At 52.0% G+C, this 26854-nt stretch overlaps 1 protein-coding gene across 1 annotated transcript in view; it reads right to left on the minus strand.

The window, feature by feature from the left end:
* ESYT3 (extended synaptotagmin 3) overlaps positions 1-26854 on the minus strand; it is a 49960-nt gene that overhangs the window by 6565 nt on the left and 16541 nt on the right. The window contains exons 2-20 of the mRNA XM_042903205.1: positions 24321-24362; positions 21726-21860; positions 18455-18531; positions 16887-16953; positions 16163-16252; positions 15583-15638; positions 14246-14366; positions 11986-12156; positions 11229-11311; positions 9333-9381; positions 8947-9036; positions 8396-8458; positions 8234-8296; positions 7613-7681; positions 6544-6630; positions 5716-5865; positions 3638-4134; positions 2901-2999; positions 2216-2347 (exon numbers count right to left, since the gene is read on the minus strand). Of these exons, the coding sequence (XP_042759139.1) occupies positions 2216-2347; positions 2901-2999; positions 3638-4134; positions 5716-5865; positions 6544-6630; positions 7613-7681; positions 8234-8296; positions 8396-8458; positions 8947-9036; positions 9333-9381; positions 11229-11311; positions 11986-12156; positions 14246-14366; positions 15583-15638; positions 16163-16252; positions 16887-16953; positions 18455-18531; positions 21726-21860; positions 24321-24362 (2141 nt within the window). The remainder of the gene's footprint in view (positions 1-2215; positions 2348-2900; positions 3000-3637; positions 4135-5715; positions 5866-6543; positions 6631-7612; positions 7682-8233; positions 8297-8395; positions 8459-8946; positions 9037-9332; positions 9382-11228; positions 11312-11985; positions 12157-14245; positions 14367-15582; positions 15639-16162; positions 16253-16886; positions 16954-18454; positions 18532-21725; positions 21861-24320; positions 24363-26854) is intronic.

Consider the following 26854-nt stretch of genomic DNA (forward strand, 5'->3'; position numbering starts at 1 on the left):
TTATTTTCAAGTCCATTTTGTCTGATAGAAGTATAGCCACCCCAGTTTTCTTTTGGTTTCCATTTGCATAGAATATCTTTTTCCATCCCTTCACTATCAGTTTGTGTGTGAAGGGAGTCTTACACTTAGCCTGCATCTGAAGTGAGTCTCTTATAGGCAGCATATAGGTGGGTCTTGTTTTTTATCCTTTCAGCCACTCTGTGTCTTTTGATTGGAGAGATTAGTCAACTCATAAAGTAATCATTGATAGTTCGTATTAATAGTACTTAATGTCATTTTGTTAATTCTTTTCTGGCTGTTCTATGACTTTCTTTAGTGGTATACTTAGGTTATTTTTATGTTGTGTATATGTACTATAGGTAACATTTGTGGTTACCCTGAAGCTTACATATAACAGTCTACTTTAAGTTGATAATATCTTAAGTTTGAAAGCACTCTAAAACTCTACATTTTGACCACTCCCCCCACTCCACATTTTACATCTTTTTATATCTCTTAACTAGTTACTGTGGTGATAGTTGTTTTTCGTACTTTTAACCTTCATACTAGCTTTATAAGTGATTAATCCACTACCTTTACTATATATTTACCTTTACCAGTGAGATTTGTACTGTTCTATGTGTCCTTGTTACTAATTAGCGCCATTTCTTTTCAGTTTACAGGGTCCCTTTAACATTTCTTTTAAGGCCAGTTCAGTGGTAATAACTTCTATCTTTCCAATTATTTCTTTGTTTATTTACTCTTGTGAGATAGAGAAACACACAGAATCTGAAGCAGGCTTCAGGTGCAGAGCCTGACTTGGGGCTCCAACTTAAGAACCGTGAGCTTATGACCTGAGCTGAAGTCAGACACTTGACCAATTGAGCCACCCAGGCGCCCCCATCTCTCCAATTCTTAATGACAACTTTGCCAGGTAGAGTATTCTTGGTTAGTTTTTCTTTCAGCACTTTGTATCGTGTTAGTCCCTTCTGGCCTGCAGAGTTGCTGTTGAAAAATCCCCTGTCTAAAGGTGGTTCCCCTATATATAACAAGTTACTTTCGTCTTGCTGCTTTCAAGATTCTCCCCTTAACTTTTGACATATTAATTATAACGTGTCTTAGTATAGGTCACGTACTCACAAGAGGCCTCTGGGCTCCTTACTTCTAGGTGTATTGTTAGGGTGGAGGCTGCTAAGTCTGCCCTCCAGATAATCCAGCCATATCTTGCTGGATCACATTTTCAGAGAGAATTACTAACAGATCAGGTTTGTCACAAAAGTCAGATGTCAAACCTCTCCCTCCTCTGTTCCTACATGGCAATTTTGAAATCCTTTTACAGTTGTGTCAGAGCTGTCTTTGAGTACAAAGTCTCTGACTTGTGTGGCTCTAGAATATAGATGGTGCCTGGCATAACGTGTTCAATAAATAATGACTAGATTCTCTCTCCCCTACATCCTTTCTTGGTACCACTGAACTCCCAAGTGAAGCTCTTAAAGGAACATACTAGTTCTTAGACATGGCCCAAAGAGCACTTAGTTCAACTCTTTTAAAATGAGTAATTATTAACCAAAATGAGAGGAAATCAGAATTATCAGGTATATTACCTTCCTAGGCTGGTTAGAAATGTCTTTTGTTAGGATCCTGATGCAGAAGGAAGCAATGAGGAGATTTTGACTTGTGTACCTTGAGATCAACTTGAAGTCAAGAATATTTCACATAAGACTTGCCACACCAGGACCATCAAAAGCAAGAAATGTGATGAGAATCTGTCTACCAGTCTTGTATCCAAGGACATGGGTGGACAAGTCAGGGTAACATATCTATTTCACTTGACAGCTATGCTTTGTTGCAGAAGGGAAGACAGGCCAAAGAGCTTGGAGCTTTGGAGGAAATTTTAGGTCCTTAGGTTCAAGGTATGTTTATTTTTAACTGCTACTTTAAGAGAGATTCCAAGAAATCCTCTTTGACCATATTTATATCCTTTTACTTCTAAAGAGGCTTCATTTAAAGAAAAAAAATATGGCACAGTTCATAATCAGGAACACTTTAGCCCCTATGGGCAAGAACAGATGGTAGCTGTTTTGCTTCAGTGCCCTGGCAGTCCTCTTCTCCCAGTCATGTCTAGAAAGTTCGTGAAGGCACACATGTGGCTGGCTTGCCAGGCCCACCACAGGCCCTCAACAAATACTTGAAGACATAAGACAACACTCTAGGCAGGGCAGCTTGGTCCACTTACGTCTCATCGAACAGAGGTTCCAGGGTCTTCCTTTTCACTGAGGTTTTCTTACGACTTGCCCACCTCCTTTCTGGTAGCAAGTACACACGGACATAGGGATCAGCTCCACTGCTGGTGCAGGGTGTCAGGTTTCTGATTTGGTTTCAAAGACATTAAAGAAAGTTTTAAAATACTGCAAAGACTCATTTGGAGAAAGCTATACTAGCCATGGAGCTCTAGATGGCTTTGAGGACAAAAATGCCCTGTCGTCTAGATGACCAAACAGCAACAGTCTGCAGATTTGAAGGACAAAACATCAGACACACGATTTCAAAAGCGTGTGTGTGTGTGTGTGTGTGTGTGTGTGTTTTAAAGTAGGGAGGAGAGCAAGTACATTCATTGCATCTAAAGGAAGTAGGAGATTCCTACTTGAGAGAAGGTACTGGCTCCAAGTCACCCCAGACAGTTTTGCAGTGGTTATGTCTGAACAAAGCCCTTGGCTCTGGAGCCCATCAGCATCATTGAGGACTTGTCATTCACAGCAGGCAGCCTTCAGCCCTCCCTCCTTCCCTGTGTATTACTTGTCTACCTCAGCCATGCCACCCCCCCCCCCCCCCCCCGCCCACTGCCATTGCTCCAAGCGCCTTCACTCTTTTGTTCACCTGATGCTCCCAGAGGCCTCTTCCTGGCCCCAGCATCTCGTTACCTGCAGCCGCTGATGAGCACACTGAGGCAGCGCCGCAGACACACATAGCGCACCGTGAGCCGAATCTCACCCAGCCTCCGCTGCCGGAGATCCCCGCCTCTGTAAAGAAAGGGCTTGTCACGTCCCTTGCCGTTACGGGTGTTGGCCTCTCCCCCAACCCCAACGACAGAAGCATGTCCTGCTTTAGGAACATAGGGCCCTGTGGGTTAATAAAATAGCTCTCAGGTTCTTTTTGGTCTGAAGTCCATTCCATCCATTCACATTAATTATCCTACTTTACAGTAGGAAGGATATGAACCTTGGAGTGGGATCTGTTTCTATACCATGATTTCCTGTGAAACCTTGGGTAAGTTATTCGACTTTTATGATAGTAAATTGTATCTCGTAGGCTAATCGTGAAGATGGAATTAAATAACATGCTAAGCCCATGGTAAACACTTTATATAAATCCCACATTCTAAGCTCTCCATATCATCCTCATACACTTGAGAATTCAGGAAATGTTTCTGCGGTAAGGAACCTTCACTAGAGCCCAGCACCTGTTTTACAGTTGGTATGCATTTGCTCTCTCTCTCCCCCCTTTCCCCTGTGTTTCTAGCATACCATGCTGCCTCTCATGAAGCCACTCTGAAAGACCAGAACTTGTACAGCAAAGTAAGTTTGTGTCTACTATTCTATCCAGGGATGGATTTTTCATGCATGTCATTTTAGAATAGATTAAGCAGAGAGGTGCATACTCAGTGTTGAGGCTGATATCTGTCAGGTCAAAGCAGGAGGAGGCCAGGGAGTTCAGCGAGGACATGCTGGGAGCCAGCCTCTTGGGCGGCCACGCAAATGGGGAGACAGGGCATTTCATGGGTCTGGGTGACTTGATGGGCCCTGGAGAGTGTGGGCCTGGGACAGTCAGGAAGATGGTGGCCGCACTCTTCTTCTTCCCCGTGGGCTCACAGAACCCTTTGGCACTGTCCTTGCCTTTGGGCTCTGGGCCTGTCTCTTGGGGTGTGGGCTCGGTGGCAACAGTAGTGGCACTGGTGGTTGTCATGGTGCTCTTGGAGACTTCCTTGGTATCAGAAACAGGGTCTGGGGGGCATGGCAAATTTTCAGGGCCCCCTCCCTGGGATGGGGCTTTGGGGTCCTGGTTGGTGTCCACCTTCTTAACGAACAGAGGACCTTTCTTTAGGGCTTCAGGTCCTGTGTATGGGCTCCCCATCTCTCGTTCTTCCACACGCAGGAACTGCAAGCAGATGACAGGGTTATGGGCTGGGCCCCCCTATCCACCTTCTCCTCCTCTGCTCTCATCTTAACCTCTGGGAAATGGTTCCTTCCTGACTGCCCAATCCTCTGGATTCTACCTCCCACCCCCACAACCCCACACCATATCTTCCTTAATCTCTCTTTGCCCCTGGGTCCCTGTAACCAAATATTCTCTTTCTCCCTTATTCCTGCCTCAGTCATGAGTCTTCATGAAGACTCAGTCCTGCCCCCACTCAAACTGGCTGGTGGAGACCTAGCTCACTCTTACAACATGCACTGTTCCTCTACACAGAGGACTCCCAGATCTACACCTCCAGTCCTCTACTGCCTTCTGGATGGGGTCCTTTCCAGCTGTCACCCTATTCACCACTGCTTTCCCTAAAACAGTTCCTGTCCACATATACCCCTGTGTTCCTACCACCAAAATTTCAAACCTCAGCCACTATGTTTCTTCCCCGTTAGTCATCAAGACTGTTCCTAGGGACTTCCATTTCTAGCACTGTGGTGGTCAAAATATTCTGAAAAATCTCATTAGGAATGTCTAATAAAATGAAACAAACATCCTTTTAAATGCATTGCCAAATTCACAAGAAAGGAGGGAAAGCCCCTGGGGTTACTGAAAAACGAAGGCTAAGCTTTCCTAGGGTGGTTTATCAACCTTGAAAATTCAAGGGGTAAGGAGAAGAGGCCTCGGATCAATGTGAGGCTGGGAGTTGAAGTGGAAACCATGAAGGTGCGATCTCTAGGGGAAAAAAGTAGTCTAGGATAAACATTCCACCCCCCAGGAAAGACTGATAAGAAATATGTCTGTCTCAGCCTGTACTCTGGTGGGGGGAACTGAAGACTTTCCTGAGAATATGGCACCTTACAGGACTGTCTTATATGAATGTTGGTTCTTATTTTTACCTGTGGAATCTTGAAACCTAAAATTTAAAAAATAACCTAAGAATGGACCCTAGGTTTGTAATGCTCCTGAGGTGCTTGGTTATAGTAAAACGGAACCTCGCTGGAAGCAAGCAGCTTCAGCCCAGGTCCCAGAACACTGAACATATGTTTGCAACCCAAGTTACCAAGCATAGAAAACAGATACAACAACCATCAAAATCTAACTCAAGATCTTAAGATATAATGTGTACCTGTGAATTCTAACGTATTTTCAAATGACTGAAGATGGAATAGAAACATCATAATACTATGAAAAAAGATAAAATCAGAAATAAAAAACAGCCAATTAGTAGTCTAAGATGACAGAGATCTGAGGAAATTTAGAATGTAGCACCAGGAGATAAAGAAACAGAAAATATGACCATGAGGTCAGGTCGGGACATGGAGGAGGTGGTGGTCCAGTGTAAGAATTCTAGAAGGAAGGATTGAAAGAATGGGAGAGGCAATATCTGAAGGGATAATGGCTGACCATATTCCAAAGTTGATGAAAAACAGCAATCTATCTCCTAGCTTCTTCTCGGCACAGAGCAGGTACTTAGTGCTGGGATAGACCACCTTGTTCCACGGCCAGAGCTCCACCCCTCACCTACCCTGGGGCACAAGAAGGGATGTTTACCCGAAGCACTAGCCTCATGGAGATGAGGCTGTCCAGGCCTGAGTGGTCCAGCTGAAATCGCTGCTCCAGGGTGAGGTCTGTATAGGGTAGAATCTGGCACAGGGGGAACTCCAGCACTCCCAGAGCACACTCCTGGTCATCATCAAGCACCTGGGCAGTGGGCCAGTCACAAAACAGGCTAACCCAGCCTCAGACCCACCACTGCCTTTCCCGAGTCTCAGTTCGCCTAAGTAAGTACTGTGCTTCTATTGGCCCCTGGCCCTGTTCTGAAAACCTGGGACTGGGACCAGGCCTGGTCCCTGTTTACAGTCAGGGTAGAGGCAGTTATGATCTGTATGAGGCAGGGGCCAAATGCCCATGGCCACAGGGGCTTTAAGGGCTGATGAGCTGAGCTGCTCCATGATGAGACATCGGACAAGGCTGAGGGCCCCCAAAATTTGCTGGGTCATGAAATCTTGGACGAGTCATTGTTTGAGCCTCTATTTGCTCATGTGTAAAATAAAGAAGGTATCTCTTTTCCACAGATCATTTTGAAGATTAAGTTATTTTTTTAAAGAAGTATATCATCATTAACGTCCAGGGAGGATTCCAACACAGGCCCTTCTGGGTGCTATGTAAAACCGGAAAGACTTGCAGGGAGAGAGCCAAGGGAATTGAGGGTTCGCCCACCCACCAGTCCGTGAGGATGCGGAGCCTCCACATCCTCTCCCACACACACAGGCTGACTTCACCACTGGGAGCACCTGCCTGAGGTGCACTTCAAGCTCCCCACCCCTCCTGCGGTAGACACCTGTTAGCCTTGTTCCAAGACCCGAACTTGACACAAACCTTCAGATGCAGCTCCTCGGCTGCCACATCGTACACAAAGAAGGAGAACACCTGGCTCCACACGGGGTCCTTGGTGTGGGGACAAGTCTGGGGATGGAAGAGAGAAAGATCACTGAAGGGTCAGGATGGGCAGAGCAGGGTGCAGGCACCCTCTGCTCGCATCTGGCCACTCACCAGCACTGCCTGGGGGTCAGACCCACCCACACGGCTTGTGGGAGACTTTAGGGTGGGGCAGCCAGGTTCAAAGGCAAGGAGAGCTTTCCCAGGAAGGTTGGGGGTTTAATTTACTTACTTAAATTCAAGTTAGTTAACATACAGTCTAGTATTGGTTTCAGGAGTAGTGATTCATCACTCACGTATGACACCAGTGCTCATGCCAACAAGTGCCCTCCTTAATGCCCATCGCCCATTTAGCCCATCCCCCCCCCCCAACCCCTCCAGCAGCCTTCGGTTTGTTCTCTGTATTTAAGAGTGTCTTAGGGTTTGTGTCCCTCTCTGTATTTTATTTTTCCTTCCCTTCCCCTATGTTCATCTGTTTTGTTTCTTAAATTTCACATACGAGTGAAATCATATGATATTTATCTTTCTCTGACCTTTTTCACTTAGCATAGTGCACTCTAGCTCCATCCATGTTGTTGCAAATGGCAAGAATTCATTCTTTTTGATCTCAAATATTCCAGTGTGTGTGCATATATGTACATGTACATGTATATACATAGATAGATCTTCTTTATCCATTCATCAGGCAATGGAGATGTGGGCTCTTTCCCTAAACTGGAAGTTGTGTGGGGCTGAAAGCATAGCAGCACTAGAGCTCACTTCCAGGGGAGGGGCCAAAAGGACTTCCACAGCTTTCTAGCATGGGCCCTTGGGTCAGTCACTCCATCTCTGACCCTCAGGTTCTTGAACTGTGCAACTATTTTGTGAGGTTGTTTTGAAGACACCGGGCCTAGAACGTGTCCTGACACCTACGAACACTGTTCTGTTCTCTAATCCCCTGCCCTTTTGCTTCTCTCCTGTAAGGGGTGGGGCCCTCACTGTCCCATGGCTACACACTGAACTGTCTCACCTTGCTCGTTTGTGTCTTCTTGCCTACAGAGAGCTTGACATAGGAAGAGGGGTCTCTGCTCACTTTATTCTGTGGGGAACAGATGGACAACAATGAAAGTGGTACCAATGGTCTGAGACACCACCCTGACCAGCCTCACCTCCCAACCCCCAGGAGCATCAGTGGGACCTGGGGCCAGCCAATTGCTTCCCTCTGACAGAAGGCTACCCTGGTGCCCCCAGGTCCCTGGGCTGCCATCACTGTGAGCTCTAGGATAGGGCTAACCCCAGGGGAGGCTCCAAGGTAAAGACAGGAGGCCCAGAGCTGGGCCTGGTTGAGCACACGCTCTTGTTCCCTCGAGCTATGGAGGCAGACAAGTTCTGGCTCTTCCTTTACCTTGTGACCTAGGTACTTAACGTTTCGGGTGCTACTTGTAAAATGGCAACAAAACGAGACACACTCATCATGGGACTCTGGCATAACGAACATGGGGGGTGGGTTGCAAAGCCCAGTGCCTGGCACATGGCAGACATGGTGAATGGAACTCTTGTCATCCATAGGCTGTGTGTGCACAGACGGTCACCCAGAAGACAGGGCTGTGGTTACTCTGAGGAAAAGGCGCCGTGACTGGCTTTCACTTACCTTGGTAAACCTAGGGAGTTTTTTGGCTCGATATTCGCCATTCAGGTAGTCAAAGGGGTTTCTCTGCAGCACAAGAATAGGATAAATGAATGACACATGGACATGTGCAAGAGACGGGCACAAGGCAAAGGTGTATGTGACACTGGGCATGGCACCACTCACCGGCAGGTTGCAGGCACTCTCCAAGAAAACCACGAGGATGGCAGTTGAAAAGCCACTATGGTCCTACAAGCACACACAGACTCTCACTCACTGGGTGCTGAAGCATTAGGAGACACAGACTGGTTTTGGAGAAGCCTATTCACGGCAGAAGGAAGCTAGCTAGCCAGACCTTGAACTCCAGACAAGCCCTACGATTGCCCACAACCTAGCTTTTTGTTGAGACTGAATCTACAACTGCAGCATGTCAGATTCAAGTCAGACACAGGGGTGGACTTCCTCAGGAACTGGGCTGACCAGCACTGACAGAGCTTTTAAGGGTCCCATCTTTCCCGAAGATGGCTGAGCTGCTCCGAGACTGCTGAGAGATCAGGAGCTGCCTGGTGTGGAGCTGAGGCCGAGGGACAGGTTCTGCCGAAGGTGGGGCTGGCTGGATGATTCTGTGAGCAAGATCTGGGGGCTTCATCTCGCCCCCTTCCACAAAGCTCACACAGGGACCGGCCGCCAGCCTCCGCACACCTTTCTGGTAGGGAACGCTGACACCCCACCCTCACCTGGGTCAGAGCTTCCGGGCTGGCGATCAGTGAAAGCCACTCCAGCCGCAGGTGCAGCCGCCCGCTGGTTGTGTCGTTCAGGACAAACCACTGCAGGAGGAGGGTGAGGAGGGAGGAGGATGAGGAGGGAAGAGGGTGAGGAGGGAGGAGGGAGGACGGCTCCAGGAAAGGCCCACTGAGATGCTACCGACCCTCTTCAAGCAGTTCAATTCTGGGACCTGGTGGAGCCCTAATAGGGGCTTTAGGGCAAAGATGGCCCAGCCGGGCGGTGTGGGCTCTGGGCTCGAGGGAATGGGAGAGGTGGTTATAGAAGGCCAGAGTACTACACTTTGAGATGGAAACAAGAATGTCCATGGGGGGAGGGGGGGTTGCAGGCTCGACTCTACCTCATCCACCACTCTGTTCGTCATGACATCCCCAAGGCAGATCTGCAGGCTGGAACACACAGGGAGTCGGCTTAGCTCCAAGCAGGCAGGAAGCAGCATATCCGAGGGCGGCCCTCAAGACAGGGGACCTTAGGGGTGCCTGCGTGGCTCAGTTGGTTGAGTGTACAACTCTTGATTTTGGCTCAGGTCATAATCTCAGGGTTTGGTTTGTGCGCTCGAGCCCCATGTCAGACACAGCAGACAGCATGGAGCCTGCTTGGGATTTTCTCTCTCCCTCTCTCTGCACCACCCCCCCTTCTCTTGCTCTCTCTCTCTCTCTCTCACTCAAAATACATAATGTAAAAAAATGGTTTATAATCTTTGAGGAAAAAAAAGATGGGATCTTATTCATCTCAAGGCACCAGTGGTAAAGCGCTTGCCGCTCAAGCAAATGAAGGCCAGTCAGCAGGTGGCTCCAATCCCCAGAGGAGAACATGAGCAGAGGCTGCTGGGCACACTGGCTCTGGATTCCCCAGTGACGGTACTATGGGCATTTTGAACAGGATGATTCTTCTTTGTGAAAAACTGCCCATGCGTTGCATGGGTTTAGCTTCCCGGTCCTGTGTCCTCTAAACACCCGCAGCACCGCCTCCCACAGTCATCATTAACGACCCCCAGGGCCCATCCATTTCCAACACTGCCCCAGGTGCCCTCCAGGGGATAAGTCTGGTTGGCATGTGTGTGACAGGAGGTGACGGAGACCTAACCTGACTGCAGCCCAAACACAAGACCCTGATAGCCAGAGGGGAAGGGGGGTGGGGATTAAGTCTGGGTGACTGTTAGAAATGTGCTTGAGCTCAGCACACGCTGGAAATCAGTAACATGCAGCATGAACTACAAGCCACACTTCTCATCTGCAACAACACAAAAACTGCAGCTTTTTCCATTAAGAAGAGAAGAAAAAGAACATCTGGTGGGGAGCTGTTTCTTAGGGTGGCAGATGGCACCCTTCCCACTTTGTTTTGTTGCTTTTAAAATTACATGCTCGTGGAAACCAGCTAAACAATACAGGAGCAAGAAAGATTTGGGTGAAACTCTCTTTTCTGCCTCCTCATCCCAGGCCCCCTGAGGCAAGCGGTGTGAACAGTCTGCTGTGTGTCTCCTGTGCCCTTCTCTGTGCTCACACAAACATACTCCGGGGTCCTCCCTGGAGACATGAAACCGCATGGGCCACACCCAGCTCCCGCCCCTTACCCCCTCCCCACCCCCCCAACCAAGTCTTCCAGCTCAACACAGACCCTGCTCATTGTTTTTAAAAGCTGCAGAATATTCTGTAGTTTGGCAATGGCAAATCTACTCAAACACTCGACCAATATCCTCTGAGGCTGGACATTTGTGTTTCCAGCCACCACAGTTCTGCTCATTGCAGAGCACCCCACGTATAATACTCTGACTTTATGGGAGATTCCTGGAAGTGGGGCTGCTGGGCCAAAAGACATATAAGTCTGAAGTTTTGATGGCCAGCCCCAGACCCACCATCTCAGTCCACCCACAGCCCTGAGTTTGGGTTCTGCCCCAGAGCAAGAGGCCAGGACTCCTTGGCACTGGGAACCTGACCATCCACGCCGGCCCCGCCCCTGCACCTGCTCTGAACAGAGAGTCTAGCTACTGCACCAGGACTGCAGGACGCAGAGCCCATGGGACACAAACCTTGGGGCCCTCTGCATCCCCGTAGCCCAGCTCAGGACTGGGCACTCAGGAGACACCTAGGAAGGAGGTTAGTAGCAGGAATGTGGAATGACAGAGCAGGATGCCTAACGCAGTCACTGTGTCAGGTGACTGCGTGCTGGAGGCGAGGGTGCTGTGGCCCGAGGCCTGGCCCAGTGCCCCTGCGCCCAGCTCAGCCCTCCTCCTCACCTGCCCAGGAAGTCGTCCCTGTCGGGATCCTCGTCATACAGGTCCACCTCCAGGTCCTGCCCAGGGACTTCGTACACTATAAACTGGAACAAAAGACGGGATACTTGATCTGGAGGCCGGAACAGCTGATGAAGCCGACCTCAAGCATGACCCAGGGAGAGCCCAAGTCCAGCCCCACCACCTGCCAGCTCAGAGCCCTGGGCAGTTTCCTGGCTTCAACGCCTCTGGAGAACCCCACCTGTAAGAAGGGAGTGATGTCCTCCCCTGCGGGATGGGGAGGACGGGGGTTGGTGCACAGGGGACAATGGCTGCTGTGTGTTTTGCATGGGGCTCGCAGCTTCTGGAGCACTTCATAGGCTGTGGGTGCTACCTTCAGGTAGTAGGGATTGTGGGTGGATTTAAAAACTTTAAGCTCCTGGTGTGAGGCTCTGGCAGCAGGGGAGGCTGGGAGGATTGGGGCAGAACTGACTCAGGTTCTTTTACTTTGATTTGAAAAATTCCAACAAATCTGACAGTGATGGGGAAGGGAGGTGGGAATTCATTTACGAGCTGTTCCTCCAGCAGGGCCACGGCAGCCCACCTCTGAAGCCTGATGGATGTGGGAAGGAGGAGTGATGCAGGCCACCCTGCATGTCCCCAAGGCCACTCCTCCGGCCCGGTGTTGCCACATGGGTGTGTGAGGCCCTCCCTTGTTTGTACCCAGCATGACCCAATGTGGAGCCCGGAGGGCATCAAAAGTAGCCGAGGAGACCCTCACCTCAAATACCTCATTCCAGGTGGGGTTCAGGTTCTTGTAGATGGTCCTGCTCCGGAAATGCTGTAGGCCAATGCTCACCTTGGCGTAGGGGTCTGACTTGCCTCGGATCCCCAGGAAGTTGTCCTTCTGAGCCAGCTTCTCTGCTTCCAGCAAGTGGACTCTGATCACTCCCTGGAAAATGCCCCAGCCCAGGGCTCACAGCTGCTTTCTGGGCTGTGCCCGCCCCCAAGGCCCACAACATCAGGGCCAAAGCCATCAGACATCATCCCAGCCCCGTCTGTGTCTCTGTGGTCTAGATGGGAGACAAGCCAGATATGGCAGTTTCCTTGCCAAAGCCACGCAGCAAGTGATGTCAGGGTCCAGGGCTCTGTCCACTCATCACCATGCCCTGCCCCCATTCCTGGCCTTCAACCTGCCGTGTGAATGGCTTGTTCAGCCGCAGCTATTTCCTCCTGTGCTGACGACCACCATCTGAGGAGGCTGCCTCCTGGATTCCCCCTCTCTAGAGGGGAACAAAGTTCTAGTCATTTCCTCCTGAGGCCCAGGTGTACACACCCCTGTGGGCACTGCGTGCCGCTGGCAGAGTGCTCATAAAGGCCCCGCACTCTGGGCTTTGTCCTCAGACAGAATGGAACGCAAGAATTAGGAAGTACACTTCATGGGGCCAGGAGGCCTCCTGCCTAGAACTGTGTTTTTAAGTATCAGTAGATACATGTACGCTTAGGATGAGCACTGAGTACCGTATAGAACTGCTGGGTCACTATCTTGTACACCTGAAAATAACACAACACTGTATGTTACCTGTATTGGAATTAAAATAAAAAAATAAAACAGTGACAGATACACAGGCATTTACCCTTTGACCCAGCAATCCCACGTCTAGCCCTAAAAGTATACTGCCAAAACTCAAAAAAGACACGTCCAAGGCTATTCGTGACAGCGCTATTTGTAATAGCGAGAGATCAACACAGCCCATTCAATAACCCCCTGCACACACACACCGTGGAGTACTGGGCCGCCGTAAGCAGGAAAGAGTTAGGGCCCTGTCTACCCTGTCACGGAGCGGTGCCCATGACATACGGAGTGATAAAAGCAAGGTGGAGAAAACTAGGTTGCTGCCATCTGTCAAAGAAGGGGAATATGACCATCATCAGATATGCACACACAACCATATCTGCAATATATCTGCAGCTGCTCATTTTAGAAAACCAGCAATGAACAGTGGAAGGATAAACCATTACTTAAGGGGGATGGTGGAGGTCAGGTGCAGGGAAGAAAGGATCGAAACCAGACCCCTTAAGATAGAATCCGTTTTTATGTTGGACTTCGGAAGCTTGCAAATATTTTACATGACTGTGAAAGGAAGTTACGGTAAAAATTCAGCCCTCAAAATAGAAAATGGAATGAAACAAATCAATGTAAATGTTCACGGCCAGTTGTCGCAAACACGCAGAAAGAACTATTCCAAGTGAGTTTAAATGGTAGCAACTTTCCAGGACCTCTTGAGGGGGATATCCCCTGAGGACAGATTGTTTTCAGTAACAGAGGCATAGGTGATGGGGTTGGTTGTTATTCTGAGATGGCCAAACTCAGCCTGGGGAGGCTGAGAGGACATATGTGCTGCCGCCTGCTCGCCCCGGGCCTTACCCCGGTGCAGCCAGAGCAAGCCGATGCCTCTTACCTGGTACTGGTGGAGAAATGGGCACGCACCCCCCTCCCGAGCCCCGACTCGCAGCCCTGAAGGGCACCTTCTGTAGGGAGGCCATGTGGCTGTCCTCAGGGGCCTCCCAAGCAAGGCCCAGGATGTGGGGGGCAGGGGCAGTGGGACTGAGCACACAGGAAGGCCCACGTCCTGGCTCAACTGAATGTTCTTCCCAGTGTACCCCAAGGATTCTTTCCATCACCAAATAATGGAGTCGGGGGAGTCTCGTGTCCCTGAAGGGAGGATGGGAATCTCCTAGAGTTTCCTGGGGGCAGGGGTGACTTCCCATAGCCCCCAACCCAGGCTGCACAGGTGGGGGGTGGTGAGGGGGGACCAGCATCCAGGAAGGAATGCCACCTGGGTTCCGCCCCTCCCTAGATGGGTGGCTTTGGGCGAGTCAGTCAGTCTTCCAACGCTCGGTCCTCGCCTGATCAAACAAAGATGCCATGCTCTCACAGGGCAGAGACCAGGCTTACCAACTGAGAATGCACTCCCTCCTCCAGCCTGAGGGTCCCTCAGCTCTGGGCCCAGTGCTCTGTGGCCAGTGCAGGTACTCACGCAGGGCAGAGGAAAGAGCAGGTTGGTCACATCCAGCCCCTTCTTCACAGGCACAGTCACACGGTTGGGCAGTACCAGGTGGGCGGCGATGAGGTCCTCCAGCAGGCTATCTGACACCTCGCTGGGGACAGTGGACATGACCAGCTGTAAAGGCCGCCCACCCCTCCCCTGGTCATCCCCAGAGCTCAAACCAGGAGCAGAGCGTGGTGGGGTGGGCCCTGCCCAACAGGGAACATCCCTGTCCCTAGCCTGCCTGGCTGGTGGGGGTGGGGGAAGATGCGGGGTTTACATTTTGACAGCCCCTGACCACCACCCTCTCAATCCCGCTCTGTTCTCTGAGGCATCCCAACGTGGTAGCTAAGGGATGGACTGGAGCCTGTGTGCAAATCTCAGCTCCACTACCCATGAGCTGTGTGACCTTGGGTAAGTCGATCACCTCTCTGGACCTGTTTCCTCATCTCAGAGAATAGCACCTGGCGCACAGTAAGTGCTAGCTAAGTGTTTGCTCCCGTAGCTCTTCTACTGGCTGACATCCCATCAGAGTTCTCTGCTCACTGCCTGACTCCCTCTCCCCAGCAGAGGAGCAGGGACAGCGCCTGGAACAGGCCTGGCACGCAGAGCGGGTGCTCAGGAAATATCTGTTGAATGAAACAATGCGCCACTGGATTCTCTGCATCCAGGGGGCCAGGAGCAGTGGGATCGTCCCCAGGGAGCGAGCCAGTGGTCCTCCCCGCAGGCCAGGGAGCTGCCTGAGCCCGGGGAGCCTGCTGGTGCTTGCCCTGGCCAGTCCAAATGTCCCTGATGCCTGGGGACACGTGTCCACGTGGGCCTGGAGCCCTCCCTTTCTCCTCCCAGGGGGCCTGAGGCTCTGAGTGCGGCCCTGCCACGGCCAGTCCCAGGAAGGGACGTAGAAGAACCGGGATCCCCTTTCACTGAGGAAGAGCCCAGAGAAGTCACACAGTTGCTGAACAACAGAGCCAGAGAGCCTGTGCTCTCTCATTAGCCCACACAGCCTCCCCCAGGACATCTCCTGTGGCCAGTGTGTGCCCGTGCGTTTGAGCGTGTGTGTGCATGTGTGTGTGTGTGTGTGCGTGTGTGTGTGTTTTCTAGGTGCAGTGCCTGCCCACAGAGGCCAAGCAACACTGTTAGCCTCCTGGTCCCACTCCGAACACACCAACACATTTCCCCCCAGGGCAGGGACAGCATGGTGCCACCCTGCTCCTCACACAGGAACCGGGAGGGAGGGCACAGCCAAGGTGCAGCTCCAGTCACTGGATGCCCGTCTCTGGAGGACCTCACTCTTGGGATCTGCCTGGCAGCTCTTGCAGTGCACTCACTTGATTCCTGGAGCGTCCAGCAGGTTGGTCAGGCCTGTCCAGTTGATCTGCAGGTGCTGCAGGGGCAGAGGGAGGCTGTTAGGCTGGAAGAAGCTAGAAGCCCAGGGCTGGGTCCCTCTGCCAAGCGCCTCACACCTGCCAGCCCGGGGAACCCAGCCTGCTGGTGGTGGTGGGACCTCTGCAGGGGCGTCAGGCAGGTGAGGGCACCTCTCAGTCTTGCTTAGGCCTCGGCTTGGGTGGCTGGGGCCGCGAGGCCCGCTGCTCTCCTGCCAGGACCACACGGGAGAGCAGGGCACACGGCCACAGGCCGGCCTGGACTGAGAGGTCTGGGTTACACCGTCTCCACCTCGGTCCCCCTGTGTGACCTCGGCAAGCCACTCTCCCGAATGTTTCCTGGTCTCAGGGAGAGCAGAGCCGAGCACCTCAGGCTGCCTTAGATGACATGAGACAAGCAGTTGGAGCAGCCAGTCTCGCCGGCCTTCGGCAGTTCCATTCTGGGACTCAGACTGGCTCCTGGGGCCTAGCAGGCGAGTGCTTTCTCACAGGGAACCGCAGGCCTGCGTCTTTCCCTGGGACTTACTGGCTTCTGAAGGAAGAACACCGTCACGGCTCCCACGAAGGGCTTGTCCACCAGGAGGGGCTCCAGGATGATCCGCAGCGTGCCCTGCAACTGGGTGGGCACAGGGGGCCAGTGTGGGACCTCAGCCCCACTCCCCCCTGCACCTGCTGTGCTCTGCCGAGGCCACCCCCAAACATCAGGGCCACCTGCTGTTCCAATAGGGACCACACTTAGGAAACAGAAATCTGCACACAGCTGTCACGCCTCTGCCAGCTACCAGGGGCCCCGAGCTAGCCACCACTGCCTTCCACGGGTGCAGAGGGCAATTTACTTTACCTCTTGCCCACGTTTCAGGCCAGCCCAGCCAGCGGGGACCCAGCTCCCGTATTACTCCTCTACCACAAGAGATCTCCACCTCCTCCTCCAACCGCCTCATTTCTAAGCACTGGTTCTGCATCACTCCATGAACAGAACCTTTCCCTTCCCTGGGCAGCTGATATCGCCCTGGGGGGACTGTACAGAGGCAGGTGTGGGGCCATGGGGCCAAGCAGCAGGTTAATAAGGCCTAGTCACCTCTTCACGGCCAGGCGACCTCAGGCCTGGAGTCCCTTGGTCATCGTCAGCCTGTGTTTGGTGTCTGTACCTTTTCTGCAGCCTGCTCCAGCATGAGCCCACTTCCCCCTGCCCAGCCTCCCACCCCAGGGGCAGGAATGGGGGGTGGGCAGTCCCACCAGGCTCGACGTACCTGGATCCCATTCACGCCAGCCTGTATCTTCTGCAGCTCTGCACTGATCTCACAGTCCCCGATGTAGCTGAAAGTGGGGAGGGACGAAGGGCAGGTACACCACTCAGAGAGATCAGGAAGCTTGCCCAGCACCACACAGCCCAAGTCCAGGCGGCCAGCCACCAAGCCTGAGCCCCGTGTCACCTGGATATGGCCTCCCTAAAAGCCTTAGCCTTTCTCAGCTCTGCAAAAATACCTACGTGAGCCCAGACCCTGGGAGGCAGCTGCACCGGTCCTTTCACCCAGGTGCCTCATGAATATCCCTACCTCCGCCCACAAGGGCGGTGACTGTGGTCACCACTTTGCCCTGTGACACCCTGAAGATGTGAAGGGGGGGCTCTCGATGAACATACTACCCAGTCCTCCGCTACTGCTGTGTGCCTGCCCCATCCCTGTTCAGGTCTCTTCCCCAAGGACACAGGAACCTGAGTCTAGCTGGCAGCACTTACCAAGTAATGGGCACAGGGAGCCCAGATGGGCGCCTTGGAGGGTAAGGATCATAGGACTCTGTCAAAGGGTCCTCTAAGGGGATAGAGAGTGGGGAGGCTTTAAATATCTGCAGGACAGGCAGAGAAGCTGGGTATCACAGAAATGCTGAGTACCCTCTGAAGAGCAGGGGTTGGAGGGGGGGGGAGACCTGTCTGAGCTGAGAAGCTAACTGAGTGCCAGATAACCTGATGTGCCTTAACTATTCATGCAAGGATCCTGTGGCAAAGTTTTGGAGCCAAGAGTGACCAACAGCCAATATCATCCCAACACACTTGAGACCAGCCCTCAAATGGGGATGGGTGTTCCCAGAGTTGACTCTTGTCTTCCCAATATGCTCTCGGTGCCAGCCTCTGGGCTAAGGACAGGAAATGAGGCACTGGAGAGGAATGGCAACAACCTGGAACTTTAGGAGTTGATCCTTGGTCCTTTAAAGCACAGTTCAGATCGCACCACCTCCAGGAAGACTTCCTGGATTGAATGTCCCTTCTCTCAGACTCAAGCCTGCTACAAACATCATTCCAAAGAGGCTCCTTTGCCCAACCCACTGAACTAGTCACTCATGTGTCTTTGCATCCTTGTTTTCCTGAGGTGCAACGACTCCAGTTCTCCCACAGATTTCTCACAGCCTGTGCTCAGAGCTCCCTGGGCTTTACCACAAGTCCCCATACCTTCTTGCCATACTTGCTCCCTCTTTCTACATGCTCTTTAAGGCAGCTGGTCTGACCCTCCAGGTGACTAGCCCTGACTTCCAAGAAAGTTCTGCTGTCTGGGCCTTGGCACCCGGAGCATGCTTGGTGCCTAGTCTTATGGGAGGAGCTGGGCCTGGGCTGAGGGTCAAACAGCTGTGGCTTCCCTGGGACCATCCATTACTCCTGATAGTCGGCCCTGCTCCAGCCCAAGGTGGTGTGGATATGTCTGTTGTGAGGCGCTTTCACACCCCAAATTCGAGTGTAAGTATGCTACTCCGTCCTCAAACTGACTGTTCTCACACAGGGTTCCCCTGTGCCCTACACCCGGCCCACAAAGGCAAGAGGGCTCACCATATCTGCAGGTCCAGGACCACCTGCCTTCGGTTGCGCTTGTTAGTGTGTGCCTTGACGCCGTTGACCCTGGGGCACTGGAAGAGAGGCCAGAGGGCTAGGTCAGCAGGGATCTGGCAGCAAGGGATGGCTGCTGGCCCCTCGCCCAGCACCGGGCTTTGTCCCCAACAACCAAGGTGGCCTCTGCATTCCCGGGATGAGGCACAAACAGAAATTCACACTGCTGCATCTGTCCTGGGCACTGTGATACTTCCCTCCCTAGAACGCACACCCTTTCTTCTCTCTCTTAGTGCAGGTATTTACGGAGTACCTGCTCTGTGCCAGGCACTGGACTGGGGAGAAGGCCAGGAGCAAGATGGGCTGAGCCTGCCCTCATGGGTTGGAAGCCCAGCAGAGGAGACAGTGGTGGGGGAGGGTGTGATGAGATTCAGCCCCTTGCTGTCACATGGGGATCTGGAGATTTCAGGAGCAACCTCCCCTGGTGTGGGCAGAAGTTAGTGAAGGCTTCCTGGAGGAGGAGGCATTTAAACAGTTCTGGCCTATGAGTAGGAGTCGGCCACCCAAGGGCAAGGGAAGAGGGCAGGATCCCTGGCTGTGGGATCTGACCCTAAAAATTAAAGTGCCCTGCCCTTGACCCAGCCCTCCATGACCCAGGGTCATGGTCCCCCAGCCTCTGGGGCTGAGGGCTGAGCTGCTAAGTAATGCCTCCTACCCCAGGTCTCTTCGCCTTCTGTTAGGAGGCTATTGGGCATTGGAATGGGGGTCTGATTATTATTTACGAAGAATAAAAAGCAAGTATCATTTGAATTTGAGTTATAGTCATGCTGAAGTAGTGAGGGTTGAAGTTCACTAATGTTTGCAATCTAGTTTGAAATGCATTTTAAAAAAAGATGATGAGGTGGGGCACTGGGGTGGCTCAGTTGGTTAAGCGTCCGACTTCGGCTCAGGTCATGATCCCGTGCTTTGTGGGTTCGAGCCCCGCGTCAGGTTCTGTGCTGACAGCTCAGAGCCCAGAGCCTGCTTCGGATTCTGTGTCTCCCTCTCCCTCTCTGCCCCTCCCCCGCTCACACTCTGTCTCTCTCACTCTCAAAAATAAATAAATGTTAAAAAAAAGTTTTTTAAAGATGATGAGGAAAAATAGATGCATGGATATGTGCTAAAGCAAAATACAGCAACAGGTTAGCAGTTGTTTGATTCAGATGTCTCGTGGCATAATACTCTCACGTCTTCTGTATGCTGGAGATTTTTCACAATGAAATGTTGGAGAAAAAAATTCGGTCAACCACACTAGAGGATATTCCATTATCTTTCTGTTCTCCCCTTAGAAAGTGCCATTTACAAATGCACTGTCACATGAAAAGCCTATCCAAGAGTATGGAACCAAAAATGCAGGGGAAAAAGTATTAATAGGGACATCTCGAGTGGTTTAATTAAAATTATTATGTAGTCTTTCCACAGTTTGTGATATGTGTGGTAGGTCAGCTTTTTTAAATATATAGTTTGCTGTGGTTTATTTTTGCCATTCTTTCTCATATTTATTTAACATTTATTTTTGCCCTGATTTTATATTTTTATTTATTTATTTATTTATTTATTTTTTTTTTTTTTTGAGAGAGAGCGAGAGCACGCATGTGAGCAGCAGAGGGAGAGAGTGAATCTTAAGCAGGCTCCACGCCCATCATGGAGCCGGACACAGGGCTCCATCTCATGACCCTGAGATTGTGACCTGAGCTGAAATCAAAAGTCGGACGCTTAACCGACTGAGCCATCTGGGCGCCCCATGTTCTTTTTCTTTCCTGTCGAAGCTTCAGGCCACGTCCACCCTGGTCTCCAGGGCCTTCGTATTAAAGACCCAGAAAAGCCAGTGGAAGACTGGGGAGCAGGGCGGGGCACTGTAACGGACTTCCCACAGCCTGGAGCCTCTAGGCCTGCTTCTGTTGTGACAAGAGACAACTTCCCAGCAGCATCACATCCCACAGGCATCGGGCTGTGCGGTAAACACAGCAGTCTGCCGGCTCCTTAGCTCTTAGCCTGCTGAATCCTTCAAATGCCAACTCAGACATCACCCACTCCTGGCAGCCTTCCCTGACTACCCCATTCCCCTCCACTCCTGAATTCACGCATTCCTCTACCATTGTGTGTACATGGCCCTGTTGAGGTCCACCAGTTTATACGTCCGCCTCACACAGGACAGAGACCTTTGTGAAGGCAGGCGCATAGCCACGCCCATTTCTGTCTATGGTGTCTCACTCACAGCCATGTTCCATAAAGTCTACATGAACGAACCAGGGAATGGACAAATGAACCAACAGATGCTGGGACAAGCCAGTCCTGGCTGAGTCCGAGTGGCATAAACCAGAATCTCCAGGGCTCAGGCGGCTAGCGGGGCAGAGTTGGGACACGCCCTGGGGCAGGCAGACGGCTCTCAGCAGGCTGGCCTGCACTCTGGCACCTGCCTGCCCCACAGCAGACCACATGCTGGGGCCTCTGATTTCCCCAGTGATGGACATCACAGCAGTTCTCTGCCTGGAGGATGCTTTTCTTTTTTTTTTTTTTAAGTCAACTCTACACCCAACATGGACCTCAAACCCATGACCCCAAGATCAAGAGTCATGTGCTCCAGCGACAGAGCCAGCCCGCCAGGGGCTCCTGGGATGAATTTTCAAACAGCAAAAATAAGACTCACAGCAGTGGGGCACTTTAGGGCAGCAGGAACGGGGCACAAGGGTGGACTAGGAAGCTGTCAAGAATAAGGACCTGATGTTGGGTATGTCAGATGCAAACCTCACCTATCCTGGGTCACCTATTATCTTCACAGAACTAGGGTTGGGCTTGTGACGCTGCTTGCGAGAACCAATCATTTGGCACAGAACTATCCACTGTGTTGAGGCACTTCCTCTTTCCGTGAAGGTGTGCTCTCCCAAGCTGATGCCTTAGCCAGCATGACTTGTACGTCTTTGTATCTGGCCGACTGCCACTGCCTGGCATGTTTCCAAAATTTGGCTGAAGAAAGGTGGACTTATTTCCCATCTTTCCTTTTTGTTCTCTCAGAGCCAGGCTTCCTTAGACCCTGCAGAGACGGTGGGGCCGGGACTCAGGGGTGAGGGGTCTATACCGAGGCTGAGAGGCTGAGAAGGGCAGGTGGCAGCCAGGCCCCCAGCAAGGTCCCCTGGGATGTTCTCAGTCAGGAGCGAATGGCCTGGGGCAGGGTTTGGGACAGAGAAAAGGCTGCAGAGCAGATACAGGCTGCCCCTCCTGAGACATCACCCACCTTTTGTCCAAAGTAGAGCTTGGTGAAGGTGAAGGTCTTCAGGTGGATGCTCTTCTCCCGGATCTTGGGCTCGAGTTTCTCCCGGAACTTGTTCTCCATGATCATACTCAGGTAGGGCCAGATCTGAGAGATGATCTGTGACCACAGGAAGAGGCTCTTGGGGGTCAGGTCTGTTTCCCCCACCCAAGACCCAGGGCTACCCAGAACAACCTGGCCCCGGGGTGGGGGGGGGGGGTCCCATGGCCCTTACACTGCAGCACCCACAGGCCTGTCTGCCCACCCATCCACGCAACTGTCCATCCATCTATCCATCAAACATGGCATAACTACAACAGTTGTTCTCACTCTGGCCCAGGCAGTGGGACCCCAAGACTTGGTGCTGTTTTGCAGAACACCACGAAATGGTCACTCAACTTAGTATTATGAAACTTTTGGTTCACTGCTAAAATGTAAGCTATCAGAATCAACATTGTGGTGTAACCAGGAAGGAGCAGGTGCCAGAGGCTTAAGGAAAAAGAATCACAGAAGAGAAAGTTAAATTGCTTCCTGTGGATTTAATTTTTTCTAACAATCAAAAAAAGGCTGCCTTGGGCTGATCTCTGCAGAATGACTCATGGCGTGGGTCTGGAAAGTAAGCATGGGACAGGGGAGAGGGAGGGCAGCAGAGAGCGGTCATAGTTTAAAGATGCAGTTCCTGTTCCCCAGACCCAGCATCGGAGGAGCCCGAGGCTGAGAGGTTTCAGGGCACCACTGCCTCCATCTCTCTCAGGGGCCCCGTTAGGGCTGGTTCCATCTTCCTGCCTCACTGCTTTGTCGTCTACTGAGTGCATCCTGAGCATGAAGCTCCATGGGACACACTGGGTGCCCCAGTGTGTGGTTTGTCTACACAGTTGTCTCCCCACCCGTGCCCTGAACTGAGGGTGGGAGCCTCATCCTACAGTCATACGTCCCCAACACCTTGTGTGGGACTCTGTGTGTCAGTGTAAGAAAGCAAGATGTAACACACGAGGGCACCCATGAACTAGGGGACACAGGCAGGAGGGACTCCCCTTTGTGGGCACAGAACAAGGTCTGTCCCAGGGGCCCTGGGCCCAGCATTAATCCACAGAAATCTGGTCACTCCTCTGAAAGCAGCAACCTACTTCGTCCAACTTCTACCCATAGGCTGGGAGCAGTGTTCTTTTGTTCTTTTTTTTTAAATGTTTGTTTGTTTGTTTATTTATTTATTTATTTATTTATTTATTTATTTTAATTTTTTTTAACGTTTATTTATTTTTGAGACAGAGAGAGACAGAGCATGAACGGGGGAGGGGCAGAGAGAGGGAGACACAGAATCTGAAACAGACTCCAGGCTCTGAGCTGTCAGCACAGAGCCCGACGCGGGGCTCAAACCCACAGACCGCGAGATCATGACCTGAGCCGAAGTCGGCTGCTTAACCGACTGAGCCACCCAGGCGCCCCAAATGTTTATTTATTTTTGAAAGAGAGAGCAAGTGAGCGAGCAGGAGAGGGGCAGAGAGAGAGAGGGAGACACAGACTCTGAGGCAGGCTCCAGGCTCTGAGCTGTCAGTACAGAACCCGACGCAGGGCTCGAACCCACAAACCATGAGATCATGACCTGAGCCAAAGTCGGACACTTAACTGACTGAGCCACCCAGGCACCCCTGCTGGAAACGGTTTTTGATCCACACGGCATTGACATCTTTGGTAACACAGAACTATCAACTTTTGCTCAAAAACCATCAGGAAGTCTTTTCTTAGACCTAACTTAAGTCATTCCTGCTATGGCTGTTCTAACCAGAACAGAGGCAAGGTTCATATTAGAAAAAGTCCTGAGTCCAAATACTTGAGTGGGTGGGAGGATCCACGAGCTGTCACATTTAGGGGACAGATGTGGGCTGTCCAGATAGGGGCCAGACTCTGTTTCCTCATCTGTAAGAAAGGGCTAGACCCAGAGTTGGAGCCTGGGGGCCCCCCTGAGGCATCTGGGAGCAGAGCCTGCTGGGAGTTCCCTGAATGATCTAATAGTAGTCACACCAGTGATGACAGTGTTCATGATGTCCCAGGCACTGTGGGGCACTCATTACCTCATTAACCCTCACAGCCTCACAAGGCAGGGACCGTAATTATTCCTGTTGCACAGATAGGGGGAACCAGCTCTGAGAGGTGAGGCGGCCTGCCCAGGGTTGCAGAGTCAGTGCTGACAGATCTGGGCTGGAGACCAGGTAAAGTGTGGCCATGGCCTTCCTCCCTAGCAAGCACTGATCCTGGCCTCATGGGCCACTGGGGGTGCTGCATTTTTCTCTATACTTCTCTGTGTTTTCTAACATTTCAGCTGTGGCCATGCATTAGTTTCACACTAAAATAAATTTTGTTTTCTTCTGTTTTGTTTTAAATAGAATCATTGGTAATGAGAAGATCCAGGAGGGTGGGAAGGGGAAGAAACCGGCAGAAGGCAGCCGGCAGTTACTGCCAGGAGGCCCCTGTCCCTGTGCGTGGCATCGCTGACGCCCCGTCCCCGGGGTCCCTCAGCCTAGGGCCAGGAGGATGAGGCCTAGAAGGAAGCCAGCCCTGCCGGACCCACCCCGGCCTTACCTTATTGGCCCACTCGACCCGCTCCACATCTGGGAAGTGGATCTAGGGAACAGAAACCCCAAAGGTAAGTTAGACTGAACACCTGCCCATCCCTGAAAACCCAGAAGCGCAGCAGCCGGGCAAGTCCCCGCTCCCACCCCACACGCACCTCTGCTCTTCCTCCCCGTCCAGCACCCACTTGGCCAGAGACTCAGCCAGCCCTGCCCCGGAGCGCACCGTCTGGTGCGGCAGGCAACCAGACCGTACCAATGCACGGTCAACACTGACACTACTGGGCTTGGAAGCCCTGCACATAGGTGTGCGGTTCTGTAGAGACTGCTCCTCTCTCCTGCCCCCTGCCCCCCAACTGCGCCCTGCAGCCCACAGGCTGGAAGGGCGGGGCTGGAACCCCGTCGCTTGCTTACGCAAATAAGACCTTCCTTCCCGGTGGATACACACAGGCCCCACCCAGGCTGGCCCAGGGTACCACCCGACTTCGTTCCTTGCCTTTCCCTCCCTCCTTATTCCTTTTAATGCCACAAGTAATCATGGACTCTGGAGAAAAACTAGAAAATACAGCTAAGCAAAAGGAAGAATATTTTATCACAGAATGCCAAGGGACAACCACTGTTAACAGGTTCAGCCTATTGCGGAAACAAGGCTATGTAGTTCCCACAGAAATTGAAGTCACCGTGTGTTTTGGTAGTCTGCTTTTTTCCACCTAGTGTATGTAGGATTGTATTGATTCCTAAGGTAACAACTGCCCGTTTGAAAGCCATTTTCATAGGCAACTGGAGAATGGAAGTGCCCCCCTCAGCTCCCAGGAGCCCCTCCCCAGCAGGCCAGATCTGTGGTCACATAGGGGAGCTTCCTTCAGGTCACAGCCCCTAGCCGCTGTGCCTGCTGGGTGAGTCCTGCCACTTCCTTGGGTCAGGGAGGGAGCTTGGGGCGGGGGGCAGGTGAAGCAACAATCCTACTGGCTAACCTTTGCATCACCTGAGGGTGTTTAAGCCCTTCCTTGCAAGAGTCTCAGTCTCTGCCAGTGTCTGAGCTTCTCATAGACCCCCGCCCCAACCCCCAAGGTTTTCAGGGACAAAGGGGTAAGACTGTAGTGGTACCTGGCACAAAATAGGGATCAGTAAATGGTAGCAGTGGCTACCATCACTGTCACCAAGTCCTCTGAGCACAAGGCCAACTCAGGATCAGATTCATGGTGGGCATTGGAACTCCCAAGGTCAGGAAAGGAGATGTGTCCATGCAGTTCACACTCCTAGTGCACACCAGGCCCTGGGCTGGCTCTGGGGATGCCCTGAAGGCCTAAATGTAGACCCCGGCCTAGACCACTTGCCCAAGAGGAGAGCCATTCCCAAAGGAGTGATAAGCAATTCAGTCCTCTTAAGGAGTTTTTAACAACCTTGAGAAGTCAAAGAAGCCCGGCGCTTCTGAGACTCCTGGAACATTGAGCCATTCTCCCAGCCCCAGTTCCCCAGCCCTGGGCAGTGATCCGTATTAAATTGGAGAAGCATCTAACAGTCTCAGGTGCTAAAGGAAAATCACAGCCTGGTTCCCAGGGGGAGGGCAGGGGGAGGCTGACTCAGTCCACAGGAACAGAAGGGAATGGTGAGAAAGGAATCTTGAGGGAAGTAGGCAGGAATTAGGGTCAGCCCATCCATTTCAGCTGGGGAGAAGCAGCCTACTCACCACCCATTCCCTGCTGCTGCCCTGGGTCAGGTCCTAAGCTGGTAGCAGGCAAATGGAGGGTGAGACCCTTTCATTGCTCCCTATCACACTGCCCACTAAAGCACACTAAAGAAAAAGCTCCTGCACGTGGGGCTGAAACAGACATCCCCACTGCTCTTTGGTTGCTCCACTCATTACTATCTTTGACTTTATTTCTTCCAGGCAGCCTTTCCTGATCTCTCAAGTCAGAGACAGGTGTCCCTATTATGTGTCTGCTGGTTCTCCTTTGAGACACTTAACACACCTTCATAGACCTGCTTGTCTGCCTGCCTCCTTACTAGACTGGAAGCTCTCGTGGGCCGACTCGGCCGTGTTCCCTATTAGTGCCTGTCCCTGACACATGAATATCTTAATAAATATTTGTGGAATGAATGAATGCATAAATGTATGCAAGTTTCTTGCCCTCAAATAGCTCCTAGGCTGGCAAAGGAAGCAGACAATAAACAGATCATTCCAAGTACAAGATCAATATCGAGGTGTGGGGAGTGGGACCCCCACAAAGGAGAAAAGCGGGTTACAGCTGGGCTTTCACTGGCACCTTTGTCCCTCTGCTGCTCAAGCCTGCTGGCTGGACCCTTCCCTCTCCTCCGTCCATCCTGCCCCCTGCACTCCCAACCTACCCCGGGGCACATCTTATGTGCACACCCCTTCCACCGACCCCCTGACTCTCCAGGGGAGGACCCAGAGGAGGTTCTGTACCCTGGGAACTGGGTTCTGATCTCCTGCACCCTGGAAAAGTGATCCAGCTTGGCAGGTCTAACCCTGGTCACACTTGGGAGCCGGCTGAACGAAGATTCCTGAGCTGCCTCACACCT

This window comes from Panthera leo, chromosome C2, assembly GCF_018350215.1.
Source record: "Panthera leo isolate Ple1 chromosome C2, P.leo_Ple1_pat1.1, whole genome shotgun sequence".
NCBI classification, from domain to species: domain Eukaryota; kingdom Metazoa; phylum Chordata; class Mammalia; order Carnivora; family Felidae; genus Panthera; species Panthera leo.